At 49.3% G+C, this 24,771-nt stretch overlaps 1 protein-coding gene across 1 annotated transcript; it reads right to left on the reverse strand.

Annotated features, from left to right (window-relative positions):
* Window positions 1-15,164: 15,164 nt before the first annotated feature.
* Window positions 15,165-21,017, reverse strand: LOC115384504 (uncharacterized). The gene is made up of 11 exons (XM_030086790.1): window positions 20,771-21,017; window positions 20,512-20,615; window positions 20,151-20,420; window positions 19,812-19,905; window positions 19,628-19,695; window positions 19,307-19,522; window positions 19,070-19,204; window positions 18,923-18,985; window positions 18,737-18,805; window positions 15,300-18,630; window positions 15,165-15,249 (listed from the first exon to the last, which is right to left on the reverse strand). The coding sequence occupies exons 1-11, from the start codon at window positions 20,871-20,873 to the stop codon at window positions 15,245-15,247; spliced, it is 4,458 nt and encodes a 1,485-aa protein (XP_029942650.1). The 5' UTR covers window positions 20,874-21,017; the 3' UTR covers window positions 15,165-15,244.
* Window positions 21,018-24,771: the final 3,754 nt, after the last annotated feature.

A 24,771-nucleotide genomic window follows, 5' to 3' on the forward strand; every position in this document is an offset into this window, starting at 1 on the left:
ATGCTAACTACTCCATGTCAGTGGATGGGAGATGCTAACTACTCCATGTTAGTGGATGGGAGATGCTAACTACTCCATGTTAGTGGATGGGAGATGCTAACTACTCCATGTTAGTGGATGGGAGAGGTTAACTACTCCATGTTAGTGGATGGGGGATGCTAACTACTCCATGTTAGTGGAAGACAGATGCTAAGAGCTCCATGTTAGTGGATGGGAGATGCTAACTACTCCATGTTAGTGGATGGGGCATGCTAACTGCTCCATGTTAGTGGATAGGAGATGCTAACTACTCCATGTTAGTGGATGGGAGATGCTAACTACTCCATGTTAGTGGATGGGAGATGCTAACTACTCCATGTTAGTGGATGGGACATGCTAACTACTCCATGTTAGTGGATGGGAGATGCTAACTACTCCATGTTAGTGGATGGGAGATGCTAACAGCTCCATGTTAGTGGATGGGAGATGCTAACTTCTCCATGTTAGTGGGTGGACGTCTCAGTCGCTGGCCGGCGGGGAGGCTCGGTCCCGACCAATGCCGCTTGCGGCTTTAATTATTATACTAACGCCCAAATAAACGCGAATTTGACCCCCTAAACATGCACGAAAACTCACGAAATTTGGCACACACATCATGACCGGCGAAAAATTTTAGAAAATCCAAAAACGAACATCATCGGCTCTCTAGCGCCACCTATATTCCAAAAAACGTCTAAAACAGTCGCTACAGCCCGGAGGAATGTCGCAGAGACATCAAACCAACGTTCACGCGTTCGTCTCATCGAGATCTAAAATTCACGCGCTGACACGCCTGACCTAAATCCAACAGGAAGTCCGCTATTTCCCTTTCAAAGTAAAATTTGGCTCAAAATCATGCCTCACGAAAAAATTATCTCCTCCGAGACAGTTTGTCGTACAGACATAAGAGTCACGCGACGTAAAAGAGGACAAATTTCTCTACAAAAGTTGTGAACAACTTTGTCAAAAGTCTAACGGTGTGGATTTTATTAGCGTGCAAAGTTGGAAGTCTGAAATCCTGCCTTGCTCCGGCCCTCATCCGTTATAATGGGGAAAAACGGAAAAAAGTTGCCTTTTTTCAGCACCTCGCACAAGTGGCGACTGCGGCTAAACCGTGACTCCTATCAACAAACCAAGCACACGCAAAGTTTCACCAGGTTCTCCCGAACAAGATGATTTAACATAACTGGGGAAAATATCATGTATCTGTAAGTTTTCACAGGTATAATTGGGTGTGCGCTCTGCATTTTTTTGCCTCTCAGTTATAATGGATCCGGATGGGGAAAAATCTCGCGCTTCTCACAAACTGAGGCCTCTACAGTCCAAATTAAACGTCTGACTTCTCTGAAAGACTCACCAACTGAAAGACAACAAATTTTCCTATCAAACGTGATATTTTTTGTTCAGTTTTGCCAAACAGCAAAGGAACAAGGAGCAGTTGTTTCCCCAAAAAAGACTTTTATTTTCTCCTCTCTCCACTCTAACTGAAATGACCATATATGGGAATACAGTGCAGTTACACAGCTGACAGCAGCTGTCAATCAAACTTTGACACTCAGTGCCTTCATTCAGTGACTGTCAAAAGCAGATGGCAAAAGCTAACAACTGTTAGTGGATGGGAGATGCTAACTACTCCATGTTAGTGGATGGGAGATGCTAGCTACTCCATGTTAGTGGATGGGAGATGCTAACTACTCCATGTTAGTGGATGGGACATGCTAACTACTCCATGTTAGTGGATGGGAGATGCTAACTACTCCATGTTAGTGGATGGGATATGCTAACTACTCCATGTTAGTGGATGGGAGATGCTAACAGCTCCATGTTAGTGGATGGGACATGCTAACTACTCCATGTTAGTGGATGGGAGATGCTAACTACTCCATGTTAGTGGATGGGAGATGCTAACTACTCCATGTTAGTGGATGGAAGATGCTAACATTTCCATGTTAGTAGATGGGAGATGCTAACTTCTCCATGTTAGTGGATGGGAGATGCTAACTACTCCATGTTAGTGGATGGGAGATGCTAAGTACTCCATGTTAGTGGATGGGAGATGCTAACTACTCCATGTTAGTGGATGGGACATGCTAACTACTCCATGTTAGTGGATGGGAGATGCTAACTACTCCATGTTAGTGGATGGGAGATGCTAACATTTCCATGTTAGTAGATGGGAGATGCTAACTTCTCCATGTTAGTGGATGGGAGATGCTAACTACTCCATGTTAGTGGATGGGAGATGCTAACTATTCCATGTTAGTGGATGACAGATGCTAAAAACTCCATGTCATTGGATGGGAGATGCTAACTACTCCATGTTAGTGGATGGGAGATGCTAACTACTCCATGTTTGTGGATGGGACATGCTAAAAACTCCATGTTAGTCAGTGACAGATGGCAGTGGTGCTAAAAAACCTATGTTAATGGATGAGAGATGCTAACATCTACATGCTAGTACATGGCATGCTAACATTTCCATATAACTGAATGGAGCATGGTAACAGCTGCATGGTAATAGATGAGATGCTAACATTTTCATTTTTAAGGATGAGAAATGCTTATCGTGCTAGACAAACAATGCTCATGGGTGAGAGATATGCTAGTTATTATTCCCTCACGGAAACAAGCTCAAATTTGACCCCCAAAACTTGCACGAAAACTCACCAAATTTGGCACTGACATCCAGACTGGTGAAAAGTTTTAAAAAATGAAAAATTAACCCCATCTACTCTCTAGCCCACCTAGAAAAAATAAAATGGTCACCATGGCCCACAGAAATGTTGTAGAAAGATCAAACCAAGACTCACACGTTCGTCTCATTGAGGTGTAAAAGGTTGCTGAGGTGCAGAAGAATTGACAATCAAAATAAGAGACTCAAATCCCTTCAAAATCAAAGTCAAACTTAATCAAAAAATGACATTTAAGTTAAAGAATCATTTGATCACTGAAGATTTATTTCATTCATTAAAGACTCACTTGAATCATTAAAGACTCATTGGATTCACTAAAGACTCATTTGAACCATAAAGACTCATTTGATTAATTAAAGACTCATTGGATTCATTAAAGACTCATTTGACCCATAAAGAGTCATTTGACTCATCAAAGACTCATTTGATTCACTAAAGACTCATTGACTACTTAATAACTCGTTTAACTTATTAAATACTCATTTGATTCATTTGATTAATTAAATACTCTTAATTCATTAAAGAGTCATATGACTCATTTAAGACTCCTTTGATTCATTAAGGACTCATTGGATTCATTAAAGACTCATTTGACCCATAAACTCATTTGACTAACCAAAGACTCATTTGACTCATTAAAGACTCATTTGATTCATTTAGGTAATTAAAGACTCGTTTGATTCATTAAAGACTCATTAGACTCATTAAAGACTCATTTGATTCATTTGAGTAATTAGAGACTCATTTGATTCATTAAAGAGTCATTAGTCTCATTAAAGACTCATTTGAGTCATTAAAGACTCACTTGATTCATTAAAGACTCATTTGAGTCATTAAAGACTCACTTGATTCATTAAAGACTCATTTGATCAATTTAAGACTCATTTGATTAAGTAAAGACTCGTTTGGTTCATTAAAGACTCATTTGACTCATTAAAGACTCGTTAGACTCATTTGATTCATTTGATTAAGTAAAGACTTGTTTGATTCATTAAAGACTCATTAGACTCAGTAAAGACTCATTTGACTCATTAAAGACTCATTTGATTCATTAAACACACATTTGGCTCATTAAAGACTCATTGGACTCATTACTCATTTGACTCACCAAAGACTCATTTAACTCATTTGACTCACCAAAGACTCATTTGATTCATTAAAGACTCATTTGATTCATTTGATTAAAGACTCGTTTGATTCATGAAAGACTCATTAGACTCAATAAAGACTAATTTGACTCATTAAAGACTCAGTGCATTTATACAGCTGACAGCAGCTGTCAATCAAACTCTGACACTCAGTTCCTTCATTCAGTGACTCTTAAAAGCGTTAACGTATGTCTTTAGCAACGAGCAATTAGCTTTCAAAGTAAAAGGCCAAACACTCACTCAAAATAAGAGCTATTGCTCACTCGGACGGTCACAGTCAAAGAGCTTCTTTTCAATTTCACCTCTGGGTTCTCAAGACAACATTTCTTCAGCCATGTGCACTGCATGAAACAGTGCTGATTCACTGTCATGACAGCTGTGCAGCTGGTCTCCATAGCAACAGACACACCTGTTGTGCTGACTGCTGCTTGATGAGTCTGGATTTTTCGATGAAGACTGGAGCTCTATTGATCCTCTGTTACTCTGACACTGACTCTACTGCCGTTTACTGCTGACACAACTGTACTGACTACTGCAGGAGTAAATGTAGTTTTTATTTATCCTTTTACACCCTAAATAGTATTTCACTATTTCTTCTATGCTCTTCGTGTCATTTCTGGCCCTTTACAGAACGGGAGGGGGGGGGGGGGGGGGGGGGGGGGGGGTGTTCCTCTTGATGACGGACAACAAAAGTAAGATTTCAGAGCTGCGTGTTTGAGTGTATATTTCCTTAAAAGTGGAGTGCGTAATCAAGGGAGGTGACTGAATGTTTCACTTCTGGGGCATTATACAGAGGCTCTGGGAGGCAATATGACTGTAAAGACTCCTTTTTTAAAGTGAATTTTGCATAATATGACTCCTTTAAAGTTATTCATCTCCAAACTTGTCAGCTTTTTTCCCAACTATTTCATCTATTTCACTGTTCAAGCTTTACTTTGCTCCTTTAACTTCTGCATTAGTTTAGCTTCTTTTTCTACTCAGCATTCACATGTGCATTTTGTTCAGGAACAGTGAATGTTTCTCCTTGTCTGCCAACATGACCAATTCCTCACAGCAGCATGGGCAAATGCTAAACTGAGCAGATCACATTAATGGAGTTCTGTCATGTGGTCTTTTCACTTTGGTTTGCAGAAATATTTTACAATGGAAAACCTACGCCTTGACCTGACTGAACACACCACACTGAACAGGACACATGCTTTCACTTTCTAAATAAAAGCTCCAACATTTCTTTTCATACACTCGGGAATTACAGTCATTTTGAGATAAACTGTGGGCGGCCGTGGCTCGTTGGGCAAAGTGGTGGCTAACATTCAGGAGGTTGTTGGTTGAATTCCCATCTCATCCTGTCAGCATGTCGAGGTATCCTTGAGCAAGACCCTGAACCCCAAGCTGCTCCCAGTGGACAGACTGAGCACCTTGCATGGCAGAGACTCCACTGGAGTGTGAATGTGATCTAAACAGATCAGGACCAATACCTCCTGTCACTAACCTCACACCTGAAACCAGCCTTGAAGCAGCTCACCTGGGTCATGATCCACACTGCAGGTCCACAACACAACCTCTTTAACTCAGACACCCTCAGAAGACCTGAGCTCCACTACAGAGGAAACTCATTGATGTATAGAGGACAGACAACATTCTACAGTCAACACTCAGCACTTTATTGATCATCACAGGTTAGCTCATCAGTGATTCATCAACAATTACACAACACATTATTACTGAGATTACATTCACAGATTCTATTATAAAAGCTTTGACAAGAAATCATCAAATAATCAAAACTTTATTGTATTTTAATTCAGAAAATAACCAACTCACACACCTGTAAATCGTCTAAGTTGAAGATGTGATTACATTTAAACTGAATACAACCCAAGTCCAGGAAATAAGGTCCAGCAGGAACATCAGAGTGTTGGTGTGTTTTCCACAGCACCATCAGCTGGACACAGCAGCATCTTCAACCAGAAGGTTGACCTGGAGAGAACAAAGCAAACAGACTCCTGTAGTAAACACCTTCACTGGTTCTCCATGCAGGAGGTTCAATGACACACAGAGACACACCAGAGGAGAGAGTGTGTTTGGCTGCTCAGCCATGACCGATGTTTAAAACAAGATGAAAACACCTCAGATTCACATTTCCTTCCTTCTCACTCCATCACCTCAGAGACTGGATCATCTCTGTGGAGAGCTCAGAGATCAGTGATCATCACTGGAGTTTTCTGTTAAACTGGCACGACTGAGACAGGTGTGTGTGCGTGCATGTGTGTGTGTGTGTGTGTGTTGGGGGCGGGGGGGCAGAGAGAGAGAGAGAGAGAGAGAGAGAGAGAGAGAGAGAGAGAGAGAGAGAGAGAGAGAGAGAGAGAGAGAGAGAGAGAGAGAGAGAGAGAGAGAGCACAACATCTGTACAAACAACATAATGAACAGTGAACTATCTACATGTCAGGCCAGTCAAAAGAACACTGTTCAATGTTCCACTGAAACTCTTCCTGATGTGTTCATTCAGAACATGTTGGAGATGAAAACTCATCTCTGATCACTGACTGATTGTAAATCCTTTAACACTAGGAATACCAGGATTTTCTGGCCTCCCTGGGAAACCCAGAGAGGCCAAAGTGGTCCAGTGCTTTTGAATACACAAGTCGTTCTCCTACAGCCAGCCACCATTCATTTGTAAATGCAGCCGATACCTTCCAGCTAGTTGGTTCATGCATACCTCTGAGGGGGAGGAGGAGGCTTGAAAACAGCCAGGGACTACTTTGAGATGTCCTCCTGAGTTTGGCAGAGAAGATTATTTCCAAGCACAATTAACTTTTTTACCCATCACAAATTGTGATGTAACTCCCAGGTGTTTGACTGGGACCCAGTTGAGACTGACAGGTTTCCCCCAATCTCTAATGTTTGGAGTTTCTTTGTTGCAAACTGCATTTGGTCCTACAGTCCAGGCAGGCACATCACCACAGAAAAACAGCTGTTCCCAACAAAATCTCAATGCTGTTTCTTGCAATACATTGCAACAAAACCAGACAAGGTTGGGATAAAGTTCTGGGTGGCATGTGACCTGAAGACTAAATATGTGTGCAACATGACCCCCTATGTTGGGAAAGACCCCAGCCATGCCAAGGCAGTGAGAGTGGGAGAAGATGTGGTGATGAAGCTGATGGAGCCGTTTCTGGACAAAGGCAGAACGGTAACAACAGATATATTTCTTCATGTCTCTGGCTCTCGCCAAACAACTCCTCCGACGGAAGACCGCCATCCTTGGTACAATGAATAAGATTCATCGGGAGCTGCCCGGATCAGCCAGGCAGACTGAATTCTGTGCATCATCAATAAATCACAGGAAGAAATTAAAAACATAAACTGCGTCGACCTCTTACTTCAGTTTTACATTAGATGCTGATTCAGTGTTTTATTTTCTACAAGCTCATACAGCGCCTTGCAAAAGTATTCATCCCCCTTGAATTTTTTGGCCTTTTGTTAAATTTCATACTTCAAACATAAATATATAAAATTGGCAAATCGGCCAAGAAGGAAGATTCTTTCCAAACTCAATGAATTTTTTGTAATCCCAGGTTCTTCTTTCCTACCTATGAAACTCTTCCCCTTTTCTCCTGATTTTCAGTGCGCAGCTCAGCGGCCACTCACTGGCCTGCTTTTCTTTTGTAAACGCAGCCGATACCTGCCAGGTTGTTGGCTCATGCATACCTATTGGGGGGGGAAGAGCCAGGGAGGAAGATTATTTCTCCAAACAATGGATTTGTTTTTGTGGTGGGGGTTTGGGGGCCAGAGTGTGAGGGGGAGAAAGGCACTTCAGTGCAGGAGGTAGCCTTATGAAAAGGCCACCTCAAGCCTCCCCTCAACAGAAGGACTGATTTTGTGGCAAAGAGAAGAGTGTAGTTTTGCGTTTGTCACATCTGTTCTAAGACTGGATTGCACTCAGACTCTGTTTAGCCATTAGCTCAACATTTGATCATTGAGGAAATGATCAGACAACTTCTGAAGCCACTATGAGAAAAGGGGGTGAATAATATTGCACATCCCACTTTTCAGGTTTTTATTTCTAAAAAAAAAGTTTAAATGTTGTACAAATTTCATTTCACTGCACTTGATGTTGGTTCCTCACAAAATATGCCAATTTTATAACTTAATGTTTAAAGTATGAAATTTAAGAAAAAGGGCAAAGAATTCAAAGGAGGTGAAGACTTTTTCAAGGCACTGTACATACTATGTTATAACAAATACTGTTTTCATACACAGCACCCACAGATGCACCGGAAGAAATATATCTTATTTTTTTAACTATGAAATACACACTAATAAAATGTGCAACCCCCCCAATTCTCATGCAAAATGATACTTTACATCCACAACAAAGTTTTCTCTTCTGAAAATGGTCATTTGTGTCAAACTGATACAAACTATCACATGAAGAGAGTTTTAGAAGCATCAGCTGAACATTGGTTTGTGTGCTACACTTCTCCCTCTGTTTGGGCCTCATTCCTGCATGATGCATTGCGTAGCGGCTGCATTTACAAATGAAAGGTGGCTGGCTGGAGGACACCGACTTGTGTATTCAAAAGCACTGAGCCACTGTGGCCCCTCTATGGGTTCTGGGAAGGGTTGGGCCAAACCGGCCCCTGCTTGGTAAACCTAGTGTTAAAAGACTGGAGTTCAATGAACCTTTACATATTGAACCTCAGTGAGACTGAAGAGCTCTGAATCAACACATCAGGAAGAAAAGAAGACAAGGTGGATCAGAGCACAGCTGGGACTGGCAAACAGAGGCCGACCTCTGGAACCAGAGACCTGGCACCAGAGAACCTGCTCCTGGAACCACAGCTGGAACCACAGACCAGCATCCTACAACCACACCCAGAGTCACAGACTCACAACAAGAACTACAGAGCCACAACTACATCCACAGACAGACACCAACAACAGAGCAATATCTACAAGTACAAAGAGACAGCAAGAACCACAGGAAGCACAGGGCCATGATTTCACAGACGTCAATAAATAAAAGATTTCACTGATCAAACTATATTCTCCACAGGTTGAACCTGGAACTCATGAATAACGCACTCTAAAAATATCTCCATAATGTCATAATTCATACACAATAATTCATTTCATGTAATATACAAACTGCTAAAAACCTTCAATAAATGCACATGATTCATAACAACAACACAGGATTTGGAGTGGCAGACAAAGTGCTCTAACACATCAACAGCAGCACCGCACTAACAGTCAGTTCCCTCCATCAACCAGCTGATCAACAACAACAAACAGCAACAGTTGCTTTGGCCACTGCCACATAGCTCAGTTTGACTCAATCAGTCCAAGTCGTCCTCAAACATCCCCTCAACATCCTCAAAGTCCACATCATCCAGCTCAAACCACCTGTCCAGCTCCTGCAGCTGGCCCTGGTCACCTCTAGCTCTGAAACTACACAGAATTCCTTCATGATCACTGAAGTACGTGGGCATCACTGCACATTCCACAGCAAACTGTCTGCTTCTCACATAAACGTGATCAATCAGAGTCCCCTTCTCTGTGCTCGCTTGTGTCACCAGCTGATCAAATCCTTTGCTTCCCATTAATTTGCAAATTGATGACCCCGTTAAAATGTTCTCATTAAAATCTCCCATGACTACAATGGTGTCACTGATTGGATGAAGCCAATGCAGCAACTGCTGCAGGTTCTGCTTGAAGAGGAAATTTGGGTAACGTGGTGGACGATAAATTACTGCCATCACTATGTTGAATTTGTTCCACAGGCACACCAAACACTCCAGATCCAAATCGGGTGCCTGCAGGATGTCACAGTCCCAATCTGCTAGCCTGTACAAACCAACTCCACCATGTTCTAAAGCCTGCAGCTCTAACAGTTTGGGCTGACTGCTGCTGTAACACAGAGCACGAGGGCGGCTGTGGAAAGAGTAGCCGTCAATCTGGACGCCGTCTAATGAGGACTGTGCAGTGAGCCACGTCTCTGTGACAGCAATGCAGGTAGGCTGCAAATGCTGTGTGCAGGACACCAAGTCTACCAGGTGGCGACTTAAGTTTTGAACGTTCATTAGATACACCGACAGAGTGGGCGTGTCTAATGAAGGCCGGGGCTGCTCAATCAAAAATGGAGGCATCCTGTCCAAGGCCTCCTTGATGGTGTCCTTGCAGTAAATGGACTTCTCTTTAAAGTTCATGATGATGAGTCCAGACAAATCCCTCACACGACTCAGAGCTACGTAGGCCTGGCCAGGTGCAAACACCTTCTCCAAACACACCACGGCCCGGTCCACCGTCAGGCCCTGCACCTTGTGGACGGTACACGCCCAGGCCAACTTCAGAGGGAACTGACGACGCAAACCTCCACGCTTGGTGGCCTTCTCCTCCACCGGCTCGATGGCAGTAGAAAGACGGCAGGCCACTGCAGCATGTGAGCGCTTCTTCCTCCTCTGGGAGCCAATTTTCTCATCGTCAAATTTGACATAAACTGTCTGAGGAAAGCTGTCACCCTGTCTCAACTGGATATGAGTGACTGTGCCACATGCTCCGTTGACCAGACCGTCTTCCACGTCCACGTTCTTACACAGCATCACACGGGCGTCTGGACCCAGACTCAGAGTCTCCTCTAAGGACGTGTCCAACGCCGCACTGTGATGCCCCGCCATCAACTCCAGCTTCCCCGTGCTCCTGTTGTTCATGAAGTCCTGAGCTTCAATGGTCACAGGATCGGGACACGTCCGACACAGCTGCTTCACGTTGTGCTCATTCACTTTACGGTTGGTGGGGAAAATGTGCAAGGCTGAGCTCTCCTCGCCCGTCTCACAGCTCTTCAGGATGTGGACGTCACTCTCTAACATGGGGGTGTCTCTGGAACGCACTCTCAACCTGTTGAGCAACTCGGCAAACACGCTGTCCTTCTGCCTCACCACCGTGGTCAGCTGCACCACACTGAAGTGACACCACAGGTCCACACCCACCTGACTGCTATACAGAGGCTTCCCTTTAACGGGAGGCAACTGGTAAAAGTCTCCCACAGCGATCACACTAACGTTACCGAACGGGGAAAAGTCTCCAGTCTGCTTGATCTGCCTCAAGCGGCCATGGACATACGCCAACAGAAGGTGATCCACCATACTGATCTCATCAATGACTAGAATTTGGAGGTGAAGGAATTTAGCGCGCAGAGAGTTTAGTTTATCTTCACCCAGAGGGATGTAAGGTAAACTACACTGTTTGCCGATGCTCAATGTGTGGTGAATTGTTGCTGCGTTTAAATTGTACGCAGCGATTCCTGTTGGAGCCGTTAACAAAACACAGATCTCGTCTGGTTGATCACAAAGTGTTGACAGCAGCCTCCCTGCCTCGTACTGGATGGCCCTGATTAAATGACTCTTCCCGACACCAGCCCCGCCCGTAATGAAGACATGCAGAGGCGGTGGGTTTTCACCCCTCACCTTCTGCAGACACCACTGTCTCACCTGGTAGAAAACAGCCTGCTGTGTCTCATTCAGAGACCTAACTAGAGCTAAGCCCTCAGCACGAGACAACACCAGCCTGTTTCTCTCTAACTGGGCCACCTGTCGGCCACGTTCCTGCAGATCTGGAACGTTCTCCAGACCCTCCACCAACTGCTCACCAGCTATCTCTGCTGCCTGTTGCTCTCTGAACTCCTCAGCACACTCATCACGTTCCAGTTCCTGTTCAGGACACAGGTCCCCCCAAGCGTCTTCCTCACTGCCGTGGACATGCTGAGCAATCTCCTCAGCACGCTCCAGGTTCTCAGGATCGATCTCAAACCGGGCCCTGTTCTCATCCACCACCACCTTGACTCTATGGACGGAGCCGTCGCCAAACGTCACCTCACCGTCGTTATAGAACTGTTCAAAGAGCTGGAAGCCCTCGGGCTTGAGCTCTGAGTCACTTCTATAAGGAAGGAACAACTGAAGCACACCCTGAAAATGAGCCTCCCGTTGTTTGTCCAAGTTGAAACGCATGTAGCGGACAACTGCAAACTGAGATCGTGTTCTCCTCAAGATGAAGCCCAATTCGTTCTTCAACTGGATTCTGTTTGGAGAATATTCGTTCTTGGAGAGAACACGATACTCCGAGGCAAACGTGGCCATACACATGTCGTCAAACACACCACCATCAGGCCTGTTCCTGTACCTGTCCACTATGCTGGTCATCCACATGTCATCTGAGCTCAGATCATGTGATGACGCCCTCTCCTTCAGGACATGGAGGGGTAAACTCATCCTCACGATGTTGTTCCCTGTTGGAACAAACACCACCTTCCTGGAACACTCTTTCAGGTGCATGTTGGTTAGCCTGTACACCGCCTCCTGGGCACAAACGTCCCTGTTGTGTAAATATACACTGCCCAGCTTCTTCAGGGCTTCTCGAGCAGAGAGGTTTCCTTCTTTGTTTGCTTCTTTTTGGGCGTTGCTCAATAGTAGGCCAATTTCTCTCTCTGCTTTCGTAATGTACGAAATGATGTAAATAATTACAGCGTAGGCGTCGGTGACAAAGCTAAGGTCCATGTTAGCATTCCAGCACTTCAACAACTTCTTGCTATACTGGTTTACCCACACCTCCTTCAAGCCTCTCCTATAAACAACCTTGGTCTTCATCTCTAACCTCCTGTAGGCCATTTCAAAGATATCCTGGTTGATGTGTCGACTGGCAAACAACTCCTCTACACTGTCAAACGGCTCCTCCTCCCTGATAGCATCATTGACTGACTTCAAAATCTTCTTTGCGACCTCCTTCTTCATAGGGTTATCCTTCTCAAAGCACTTACAGACCAGCTTGTTCTCTGAATCAGGATTCTTCTGGGCCTCCTTCAGCTTCTGCTTGTCACAGCGACATTCCTTCATCTTACAAAGAAATGTACGCGTAGTAGCAGGTTTTGGGAAATGGAAACGACACGTCGTCTTGTTCTTCCTACAAGACTTTGAGTGTCGTTTGGAATGTGTTTGAACCGACGACACAATGTCCAATAATGTGTCGTCGTCTGAGGGCAGCTCACACGTTACATACTTATCAATAAACTCGACCACCTCCTCATCTGTGTTCTGGTCAATTTTAGGAGCGCCCTCGATCCAGAACAAGCAGTGAACATGAGGAGAACCGCGCTGCTGAAACTCAACACGGTAGAAGTGATCGATGATTCGGCCAATTGGCTCAGAAGGAGACATGAGAACCTCTTTCAGAAAACAATGCCACCTGTAATCAAACATCCTGGCCGCAGTCACCGGATTACGCCGCAACAACTCACACCTGTCTGCCCACTCCAAATCCTCCACCGTCTGCACTCTGCCTTCCTGTTTCAGGATGCTGGTCAGAAGGTTCTGCCAGCGCAGATCTGCAGACGAAAATGAACAAAACCATGTCGGGATGCCTAACTGACGGACACAGGCCATGATGTCCTTCTGCACAGACTGCCAGAATGCAGGAGTCCCTCTAACAGGCCTCAAGAACCGGAAACCCTCATCAAACTCTAACAACTGCTTCAGAGACTCCTCGTCCTGCAACATCCTCTGGCTAATCTGTCGAGAGCCCTGACCGCCTTTCCCCTTACGCAGCGCAACCGACACACTACACACCACCCTGTCCATCTCAGACATGAACTGAGCAAAGAATATATACTCCACGCTACGCGCAAAACGGCCATCAGCGTGCATGATCCGGTTATTAAAATAACGCGACAATGTCAAAGCATGATTCCGCTCATGATGGAAGGTCTTTTGTCCTAAAGGAAACAACACGGGGAAACACTTAGCTTCATTTGAATTATCAGAAAGCATCCGGACTGGACTGTTCCCCTCTGCAGGCGCTACATTGACTATGTCCTCAAAATACTGGTCTAGAGCTTCCTGACCAATATCAACAGGCATAAGACAAGTGTCCTGAAACATGCAGTGTTGCTGTCTGTCATGCAACATTTCATCTTGAATTATGTCTGCCGATTCCTCCTCAACAACAACTGCAGGCCTTTCCTGAACCTTACCACCTTCCTGATGGGCCGCCTCGCCCTCTACAACAACCTGAACATCAACCTTCTTCACTGCCTCATCCTCACTGCTTGACTCAGCCTCTTCCTGCTCTCCATCTTCCTGCCTACAAAACTCATTGACCCAGTCCTCATTGAACTCAATGTCTTTATAATAAACATTGGTTCTCTTTAAATAGTCTAGCGCCTGCCGGACACGTAGAGTATCCACAAACTGGTACTCATAGTGTCCCTTGTAGGTCAACTTCCTCTTAAGCTTGACCTGTAACAGAGAGCCTTCCATACTCGACCGTGGCAACACGCTGGTCGTCTGAACAATGTTGGCTGGAACACAGGTGACCGGTCCATGTACTCCATTCTGTCCTCCTTTAGGCAGTGCCAACATCTTCATGAACGGAATATGCAACGCGATCAGGTGCTGCTCTAAACTATGCAAGCATCCCAGTTCAGGTGGAATGGGATCAAGCTGCAGGTCATTGATCCAACACTCAGCTGGAGTCTCACCTTTACTGATCTTAGAATGGCAGGTGTAGCAAATCCAAAGGTGTCCTCTGGAAGGAACCAGCTGACAGGGCTCAGCACACTCCTCACTACAACGATGCAAATAATCCTCGCTGATGCACCTGTCCGCTACACGAGCCGATTCTGACCTGGAACTATAGACTTCCCTCTGACAACTCAGCACCTGATACCTGAACAACAACCGATGGCAAACACAACACACAAAGTCTGGACCGTCTCTAACCTTCTCGACAAACTGATCCATAACAAAACCAAAATCCTTTGACATCTCCTGCTTCTGCTGCCGACTGAGCCTCACAACATCAATAACTTGCTGCCTGTTCTCTGAACTGTCACGATATTTCCTTCTGCGAATGGCTTTAGTGTTCTCCCTATGTTGCAGGTCTGTCCTATATTTAATCACATGACTCTGCTTAACCTTCTCTCTATGTTGCAGGTCTGTCCAATATTTAGTCACCTTACTCTGCTTAACCTTCTCCCTATGTTGCAGATCTGTCCTATATTTAGTCACCTTACTCTGCTTAACCTTCTCCCTATGTTGCAGGTCTGTCCTATATTTAGTCACCTTACTCTGCTTAACCTTCTCCCTATGTTGCAGGTCTGCCCTATATTTAGTCACCTTACTCTGCTTAACCTTCTCCCTATGTTGCAGGTTTGTCCTATATTTAGTCACTTTACTCTGCTTAACCTTCTCCCTATGTTGCAGGTCTGTACTATATTTAGTCACACTACTCTGCTTAACCTTCTCCCTATGTTGCAGGTCTGTCCTATATTTAGTCACCTTACTCTGCTTAACCTTCTCCCTATGTTGCAGGTCTGTCCTATATTTAGTCACACTACTCTGCTTAACCTTCTCCCTGTGTTGCACGTTTTTCCTATATTTAGTGACACTACTCTGCTTAACCTTCTCCCTGTGTTGCACGTTTTTCCTATATTTAGTGACACTACTCCCTTTCACCCGCTCTCTATGGTCAGCAATGTCTCTATATTTATGGATACTCATTCTTTTAACTCTCTCCCTATGCAAAATGTTGTAAGAATATTTTTTGACACTCCGAGACATTTCCTTGTCCTTGAAGATTTTACTTTTATGATATGCCTTCCTGAAAGTTTCTCTACGTTTCTGCCTGAGCAACACATTCATTTTCTCCTGTCTCCATTTTTTATCCTTCAGATACTTCGACTTTAACTGCCACACACCAGGTGTACTCTGACGAACACAATCTACAGCCTCACCACAAGCAATAATTCCATCATCCACCTCACATTCAACGACCGATCTACCGGCATCCACAACTGGAGCCTCCGTCATCCTCAACCTGGTGCTGTAGCCGGTCGCCTGACTCACTTTACAATAACCATAACAGCTCTGCAGTCCAGGCTCACAAACACAGACAACATTCTCAAAATGAGTCCCACCAATATTCTCCAAATGAATACATTGAGGCGACAACTGCTTCCTGCTACAACTGTACTTCAACCAGCGTCCATTGGTGAAAGTACACACACCAACACCTAACCAGTCAGCCGTAACCTGGATTTCCACTTCTGTGGCCCAACTCCCCACGAACCTCATCCTAGACTGCTGAATGTACTGGGAGACAGAGGAGAACTCAGTCCTCAACAAGCCCTGGTACTGAGCTGCCTCTTTCTCCAGCTGCTTACAGACAGCCAGTCTGATCTTACGATGGTGCTTCTGAGAGCCACTCACAGCCTGAGAGATGGCTCTGAAGAAGCAGTTCCCATCGGCCACTACCCTCTCCTTCCTGCAAGGAACACCCAGCAAACCAACCTGGCTGGACGCAGAAGCACTGACCCGCTCACAGTCAACACACAACCTGCTACACAAAGCCCTACAAACATCAGCATCAAGAGGACGGAAGACCAGCTCCTCGTTCCTCACAGCAGCAACAAACTCCACATCAGCATCAAGCTCAGCAGCACTGCAGCGCTTTGACCTCTTTGACAAACGAGTGTCAGAACAAATCTTACGCTTCCTGCCCTCAGTAATGACTGCTTCTGCAGTTGAACCACTGCTCACCTCACTGGCAAGAGTCTGAAGAGAAACTCCAGACAGTGCTGGACTGGCAACAACCACAACACCACTCTCAGAGACACCAGTGTCTACAGGAGCCTGAACCACAGTCCTGCACTCAGTGACCTCAGGGGACTCTGGTGGTGGAGCAGAACTCATCTCAGTGACGTGAGTCTCCACAGAAACACCAGACAGCGCCGGACTGGCAGCAACACCAGCACCACTCTCAGACACACAAGAGCCTGCAGGAGCCTCAGCCGGTGTTCTGCTCTCAGTGTCCTCAGGGGACTCTGGTGCTGGAGCAGAACTCGTCTCAGCGACGTGACTCTCCAGAGGAACACCAGACGGCGCTGGACCTGCACCCCCACCCACAGTAATGCCACACAGCTCAAAGAGCTGCTGGCCTGAACTGAGGCTGTCGGCCAGCCGACGGATGTAGTGGTGCAGGTCGTCCAGACACGCAAACTGCAGAAGCACGCTGCTGCCGCTGTGGTGCAACAAGCCAACACGACTACGTGGATGGCTGTCCACCACAGCAAACCATCCATTCTCACTGATGATGGCGGTCGTGTTGGCACACATGGTCAGGAGACACATGCTGTACTGACTGAAGATGGTGAGCAGGCCGTCCCTCAGGGTGTAGAAGACACCGGCATCGATGAGGTGACCTTCAGACACATGCAGGTCACCCATCACAGTGGTGCCATGACTGAACTCCAGCACCTGCTCATCCACCTGGATCTGCTTTGGCAGTTCAGTCACGGACAGAAAAGACGACCAAGGCCTGAAGCCAGGGCGGCCCATCACCCAGGTGAAGAAAGCATCACCCAAGACCAAGACATCATCAAGCTCCTGCCTCCCCCACGAGAACACACTGTTCAAAGTGTGTCTGGCTAAGCTGAAAGCAGCTATCGCCATGCACTGCACCCCCCCATTGCTAAACCTGGAGCTGCCCTGATGGAAGGATCCCTGGACAACCTTCAGCAGCCTGATCCCTGTCCTCACATCAACCACTGCTGCTGGACCAGCTACACTCAAAACACCTGACTTAACGGGCTCTGCCCTCGGAAACACAGCAGACTTGGCTCCGACAATCTGTGATCCCTCCACCGGCACGACAACACTTCTCTCACACACAGGACTCTCCACAGAAGTACGAGACAGCGCCGGACTGGCAGCAACACCAGCACCACTCTCAGACACACAAGAGCCTGCAGGAGCCTCAGCCGGTGTTCTGCTCTCAGTGTCCTCAGGGGACTCTGGTGCTGGAGCAGAACTCGTCTCAGAGACGTGACTCTCCAGAGGAACACCAGACGGCGCTGGACCTGCACCCCCACCCACAGTAATGCCACACAGCTCAAACAGCTGCTGGCCTGAAATCAGGCTGTCGGCCAACCGTTGGATGTAGTGGTGCAGGTCGTCCAGACACGCAAACTGCAGAAGCACGCTGCTGCCGCTGTGGTGCAACAAGCCAACACGACTACGTGAATGGCTGTCCACCACAGCAAACCGTCCATTCTCACTGATGACGGCGGTCGTGTTGCTGCCTAATGTCAGCATACACATGCTGTACTGACTGAAGATGGTGTGCAGGCCGTTCCTCAGTGTGTAGAACACACCGGCATCGATGAGCTGACCTTCAGACACATGCAGGTCACCCATCACAGTGGAGCCAGGAGTAAACTCCAGCACCTGCTCATCCACCTGGATCTGCTTTGGCAGTTCAGTCACGCACAGGAACTCTGAGCTCGGCTGGAAGCCATCGCGGCTCATCGCCGTGGTGTACAGTGCATCACCACAAACCAAGACATCGTCAAGGTCCTGCCTCCCCCACGAGAACACACTGTTCAATGTGTGTCTGGCTAAGCTGAATGCAGCTATAGACATGCACTGCTTCCCTGCGTTGCTAAACCTCTGGTTGCCCTGGTGGAAGGATCCCTGCACAACCTTCTGGAGCCTGATCCCCGTCCTGACGTCAACCACTGCTGCTGGCCTCGCTGCGCTCACACCAACACCTGACTGGCCTGACCGGGAACGCTCGGGAACGGGACACTTAGCTGCGGGGAAGAGGCGTCGCTCCGTCGGCAGGGCAGGGCACGCAGCAGGACCCTCCTCCCCGACCGCCGCTGGAACCGGGCCTGCGGTCGGGGGCAACACCTCCACCACCTCCTGGGTTGCTGCCTCCGCCTGACACAGAAAGGAAGCAGCAGGTTTTACAGCATGTTCAAACTAAAGAGAAATGATGCAGGTCATCTACAAATAAGACACGCAGAGTATAAAACCAAGAACTAACCGGGGGGACTGGTGGGCTGGGGCGGGAGGCAGGGATGGGCTCAGGGGCAGGTGACGGTGTTGCCAGCACCTGTGAAGCAAAGGACAACAGCTGACAGTCAAGTTGAGCACTTACTCATTTCATCCCTCAAATTTCAAAGTCTGTCACATCGAATTCTACATCAAATACACAAAACGTTCTACCAACCTGCCGCTTTCCTCCTCTGCGCCTCCTGGCAACACCTGCTGGCCGACGCACCACACGGGAGGTCTGAAGACAGAAAAACAGTCCTTTCCAACAGCTGTCTTCCTGCTTGGTTCACCAGTGTCAACATGGAATAAGTGTGAAAGTTACCTGGCCAGCTGGCGGGACAGCGGGGCCGCCATCAGAGCCAGAAGAAGGGGACACCTTCTCCATGGCGTCCAACATGGCCCCGCTGAACCACACCGGGTTGGATGGGATGGCAGAGGGTCGCACCGGGAGTGCAGCCTTTGAAAACAACACCAGACACACGTGATTAGAATTGCTTTGGGACTTGAGGAAACGTGGCTCAAACTTCCAATCACACAGCGACTCAGAGAAACACCTTACCTTGCCTCCCTGTCCAACCACGCTCCACTCCCAGGGGTCGCAGTGACGGGGCACAGGGGCGTGTCCAGTCACCACCAGCCTGGGAGCGGCCCCGGCACGCGGCGGCGCCCGGGGAGGCGCCGGTGGCCGGGGCGGAGGAGGCGCCAGCTGCTGGGAAGCGGCGTCCCACAGCAGCTGAACCAGAACCGTCATGCCATCGGAGTCGCTGAGGTGAACCTGTAGAAGTGCAGCACAGGACACGTTTCAGTCCACCGGTGTACCAACAAGAAAGACCACCAACTGCTCCCTGCATCTCGTCACTACAAAACATGCCGTACTTACCGAGTCGGGGCACCACAGCTGCAACCGATGCAGGGGGAAGTGCTCTGCCACAGGCACGTACGGGACACCTGCAGAGTGAGGACACACACCTTCAGTTATCACATGTGCATTCAGAGAAGCCGTTTGTGATGACTACAATGTGGCGTCCATCAGAACTGGACACAGCAGCCAAACCTCAACGTACCCATGCGTGCTGCGACACGGCGGTATTCCTGACGCAGCAGCTCCTGAAGGCCCGGCTCGATGTTCAGGCGTGGAGGGAAGTCCAGCACGAACACCTAAAAAAGACACATTGAGCCATGAAGTCACATGAAGCAGCAGAGACAACTGCACCAACGCAACCAGTGACGGCCACCGTCTGCTGCCTCAGGCCACTAGAGGGCGTTCTTGGTGTGAAGACGGAGGCTGAAAGATCCTTCATCAGCCTCCGTCTTCAAACCAAGACTGCTTCCTCGTGGCTTCACAACAGCAACAGCTCATCTCTCCATCACTACTAACAACAACAAGTGGAAAATCAACCCACCTTGGGGCAGGAGCTGCAGGCCGTTGTCAGGAGAGCACAGAAGTCGAGGGCCGCCTTGTCCACAGTCCGGGACACAAGGTCGTTGCTGGGGGCGCACACGCACACGGCGTCCGGGGTCCAGGGCAGGTCAGCATGCAGGAGCTCCATCCTCAGCTGGGAGCCCACTGCACCTGGAACAGAAAGAAAAGAGAAACGCAGATCTCCCTCGGGCACGGCTACATACCCGTCCACGATGGCCCTCAGGTGCGAGGCTCCAACGACGAACACCATCTGCGTCCACAGAGACATTGCTTTAAGTCAGAGACACCAGCCGGGAGCCCTTGTGGCTGCTGCTGTCTGGATCAACAACAACAACTCATACCTTCTTCTGTCCATCCCAGGCAGGAGTGACCAACTTGCAGGGCTTCCCGGTCAGGTTGGAAGTTGGCCATCTCCGCACGCGGTGCCGAAAGCCCGTGCCACGCCCTGTTTAGGTCGAGGACAAAGGAAAGGGACAGAGTGTGTCATTACATCACGCTGAACAACACCACTCTTCAACTCTTCCTCAGACTGGTAACACTGCTACATAACACAACAGCAGGGTCAAAGGTCGAAACATCTCCAAACAGTCCGACACTTACGGGCCACGAACTCCGGGACGGCAGGTGCAGGACTCCAGTCCTGGGACTGCGCCGTCCTGCGTCTCAGGGCCTGGGCACGTCGGTGTCCCCTGGCGCGGGGCATCTGGAGAAGAAGGAGAGAAAAAAGAAACCTGATCAGTTCAACACAGAGACCAGAGTCAATGATCAATGATGATCAGTGATACTAAACCTGAGAGTCCACTGACACTGATGGTTCAACTCACCTTAGCAGCAGGAAAACCCTGGAGAGATCTCAGAGGGGTGTGTGTGTGTGAAGGAGGAGTGTGTGTGGAGGAGTTTGGTGAAGGAGGAGGAGTCTGGGGAGGTGAGGAGGGGAAGTCTGGGGGAAGAGGAGGAGGAGGAGGAGTCTGGGAGGTAGGAGGGTGAGGAGTCTGGGAGGTAGGAGGGTGAGGAAGAGTCTGTTGGGGGAGGAGGAGGAAGAGTCTGTTGGGGGAGGAGGAGGAAGAGTCTGTTGGGGGAGGAGGAGGAAGAGTCTGTTGGGGGAGGGTGGAGGAAGAGTCTGTTGGGGGTAGGAGGAGGAAGAGTCTGTTGGGGGTAGGAGGAGGAAGAGTCTGTTGGGGGAGGAGGAGGAAGAGTCTGTTGGGGGAGGAGGAGGAAGAGTCTGTTGGGGGAGGAGGAGGAAGAGTCTGTTGGGGGAGGAGGAGGAAGAGTCTGTTGGGGGAGGAGGAGGAAGAGTCTGTTGGGGGAGGAGGAGGAAGAGTCTGTTGGGGGTAGGAGGAGGAAGAGTCTGTTGGGGGTAGGAGGAGGAAGAGTCTGTTGGGGGTAGGAGGAGGAAGAGTCTGTTGGGGGTAGGAGGAGGAAGAGTCTGTTGGGGGAGGGTGGAGGAAGAGTCTGTTGGGGGAGGGTGGAGGAAGAGTGTTGGGGGAGGGTGGAGGAAGAGTCTGTGGGGGAGGGTGGAGGAAGAGTCTGTGGGGGAGGGTGGAGGAAGAGTCTGTTGGGGGTAGGAGGAGGAAGAGTCTGTTGGGGGTAGGAGGAGGAAGAGTCTGTTGGGGGTAGGAGGAGGAAGAGTCTGTTGGGGGTAGGAGGAGGAAGAGTCTGTGGGGGAGGGTGGAGGAAGAGTCTGTTGGGGGAGGGTGGAGGAAGAGTCTGTTGGGGGAGGGTGGAGGAAGAGTCTGTGGGGGAGGGTGGAGGAAGAGTCTGTGGGGGAGGGTGGAGGAAGAGTCTGTGGGGGAGGGTGGAGGAAGAGTCTGGAGCGTGGAGGGTGGAGGAAGAGTCTGGAGCGTGGAGGAGTCTGGAGGAAGAGTCTGTGGGGGAGGGTGGAGGAAGAGTCTGTGGGGGAGGGTGGAGGAAGAGTCTGTGGGGGAGGGTGGAGGAAGAGTCTGGAGCGTGGAGGAGTCTGGAGGAAGAGTCTGTGGGGGAGGGTGGAGGAAGAGTCTGGAGCGTGGAGGAGTCTGGAGCGTGGAGGAGTCTGGAGCGTGGAGGAGTCTGGAGCGTGGAGGAGTCTGGAGCGTGGAGGAGTCTGGAGCGTGGAGGAGTCTGGAGCGTGGAGGAGTCTGGAGCGTGGAGGAGTCGGGAGCGTGGAGGAGTCGGGAGCGTGGAGGAGTCGGGAGCGGGGAGGAGTCGGGAGCGGGGAGGAGTCGGGAGCGGGGAGGAGTCGGGAGCGGGGAGGAGTCGGGAGCGGGGAGGAGTCTGGAGCGGGGAAGAGGGGGGGAAGAGGGGGAGGAGTCTGGGGGGAAGAGGGGGAGGAGGAGGAGGAGGCTGGGGGTGGGGGAGGAGGAGGAGTCTGAGGTGGAGGAGGAGGAGGAGTCTGAGGTGGAGGAGGAGTCTGGGGGGTAGGAGGGCGAGGAGTCTGGGGGGTAGGAGGGCGAGGAGTCTGGGGGGTAGGAGGGCGAGGAGTCTGGGGGGTAGGAGGGCGAAGAGTCTGGGGGGTAGGAGGGCGAAGAGTCTGGGGGGTAGGAGGAGTCTGTTGGAGGAAGAGGGGGAGGAGTCTGTTGGAGGAAGAGGGGGAGGAGTCTGTTGGAGGAAGAGGGGGAGGAGTCTGTTGGAGGAAGAGGGGGAGGAGTCTGTTGGAGGAAGAGGGGGAGGAGTCTGTTGGAGGAAGAGGGGGAGGAGTCTGTTGGAGGAAGAGGGGGAGGAGTCTGTTGGAGGAAGAGGGGGAGGAGTCTGTTGGAGGAAGAGGGGGAGGAGGTGGAGTCTGGAGAGGTGGAGTCTGGGAGGAGGATGAGGAATCTGGGGAAGGAGGGGTCTGGGGGTGACGAGTAGGGGTCTGGGGGTGAGGAGGAGGGGTCTGGGGGTGAGGAGGAGGGGTCTGGGGGTGAGGAGGAGGGGTCTGGGGGTGAGGAGGAGGGGTCTGGGGGAGGAAGAGGGGGAGGAGTCTGGGGGAGGAAGAGGGGGAGGAGTCTGGGGGAGGAGGTGGAGGATTCAGTGGAGGAGGACCAGTCTGGGAGGAGGAGTCTGGGTGGAGGAGGAGTCTGGGTGGAGGAGGAGTCTGGGTGGAGGAGGAGTCTGGGTGGAGGAGGAGTCTGGGTGGAGGAGGAGTCTGGGTGGAGGAGGAGTCTGGAGCGGGGAGGAGTCTGGAGCAGGGAAGAGGGGGGGAAGAGGGGGAGGAGTCTGGGGGGAAGAGGGGGAGGAGGAGGAGGAGTCTGGGGGTGGGGGAGGAGGAGGAGTCTGAGGTGGAGGAGGAGGAGGAGTCTGAGGTGGAGGAGGAGTCTGGGGGGTAGGAGGGCGAGGAGTCTGGGGGGTAGGAGGGCGAGGAGTCTGGGGGGTAGGAGGGCGAGGAGTCTGGGGGGTAGGAGGGCGAGGAGTCTGGGGGGTAGGAGGGCGAAGAGTCTGGGGGGTAGGAGGAGTCTGTTGGAGGAAGAGGGGGAGGAGTCTGTTGGAGGAAGAGGGGGAGGAGTCTGTTGGAGGAAGAGGGGGAGGAGTCTGTTGGAGGAAGAGGGGGAGGAGTCTGTTGGAGGAAGAGGGGGAGGAGTCTGTTGGAGGAAGAGGGGGAGGAGTCTGTTGGAGGAAGAGGGGGAGGAGTCTGTTGGAGGAAGAGGGGGAGGAGGTGGAGTCTGGAGAGGTGGAGTCTGGGAGGAGGAGGAGGAATCTGGGGAAGGAGGGGTCTGGGGGTGAGGAGGAGGGGTCTGGGGGAGAGAGACAGATAGGATATTATATGTCAAACGAAAGATTTATGGCCCCCAATAAACCCCTCCCCTTGCCATTTGTCCACCATTTGTCCAGCGTATGTCCACTGCGCATTTGTCCCCCCCCCCCCCCCCCCCCCCCCCCCAAACTTCCTTCCGTCTGAGGTCTTTTGAAGTTTTTACGACGGGTTAGGTGTTGACACATCTGAAGGGATGAGTAGGAGCCAGACAGTCGGTTAGAGGGGGGTGAATTTATATTGTACCTGGAGATGGCGGAGAAACGTGTTATGAAGAGGTTATATTACAAGCCGAGTCATCCTGGTAGTTTCGGTGGGGTAGAGCGGCTTCATAAAGCGGTTCAAGATGAGATGGGAAAGAAAGTCAGGGTGGAAGATGTGAAAGACTTTTTATCATCTCAAGACACCTATACTCTGCATAAACCGGCTAGGATACATTTTCCAAGGAACAGAGTTTTTGTTACAAGACCTCTCAAACAATTTCAGGCAGACCTTTGCGATATGCGCGCGTTAGCGGATGAAAATGATGGGTATAGTTATTTACTCACGGTCATCGATGTGTTTTCCAAATTAGCGTACGTGCGAGCTTTGAGAAAGAAGACTGCAGCTGAGGTGGTGTCTGCCTTTGAATCCGTCTTTTGTGAGAGCCAGACGCCTGAAAAACTACAGACTGATGCAGGAAGAGAATTTTTCAACAAAAGTTTCAAGATTCTGATGAGGAAACACAACATCGTACATTTTGCCACAGCCAGTGATCTAAAAGCCTGCGTGGTTGAAAGATTTAACCAAACGTTAAAGACCAGAATGTGGAGATATTTCACTGCTAAGAACACTAGACGGTACGTGGAAGTCCTACCAGACTTAGTAAAAAGCTATAATAACACTTACCTCAGTAGTA

Source organism: Salarias fasciatus, unplaced genomic scaffold, assembly GCF_902148845.1.
Source record: "Salarias fasciatus unplaced genomic scaffold, fSalaFa1.1, whole genome shotgun sequence".
Classification (NCBI taxonomy): Eukaryota; Metazoa; Chordata; class Actinopteri; order Blenniiformes; family Blenniidae; genus Salarias; species Salarias fasciatus.

Coding starts and splice junctions, on each gene's coding strand:
- LOC115384504 (XM_030086790.1), bottom strand. CDS start 20,873: ATGCCCCGCGCCAGGGGACACCGACGTGCCCAGGCCCTGAGACGCAGG. Junction 20,616..20,770: donor CGTCCCGGAGTTCGTGGCCC/GTAAGTGTCGGA, acceptor CGACCTAAACAG/GGCGTGGCACGGGCTTTCGG. Junction 19,205..19,306: donor TGGTTGGACAGGGAGGCAAG/GTAAGGTGTTTC, acceptor TTGTTTTCAAAG/GCTGCACTCCCGGTGCGACC.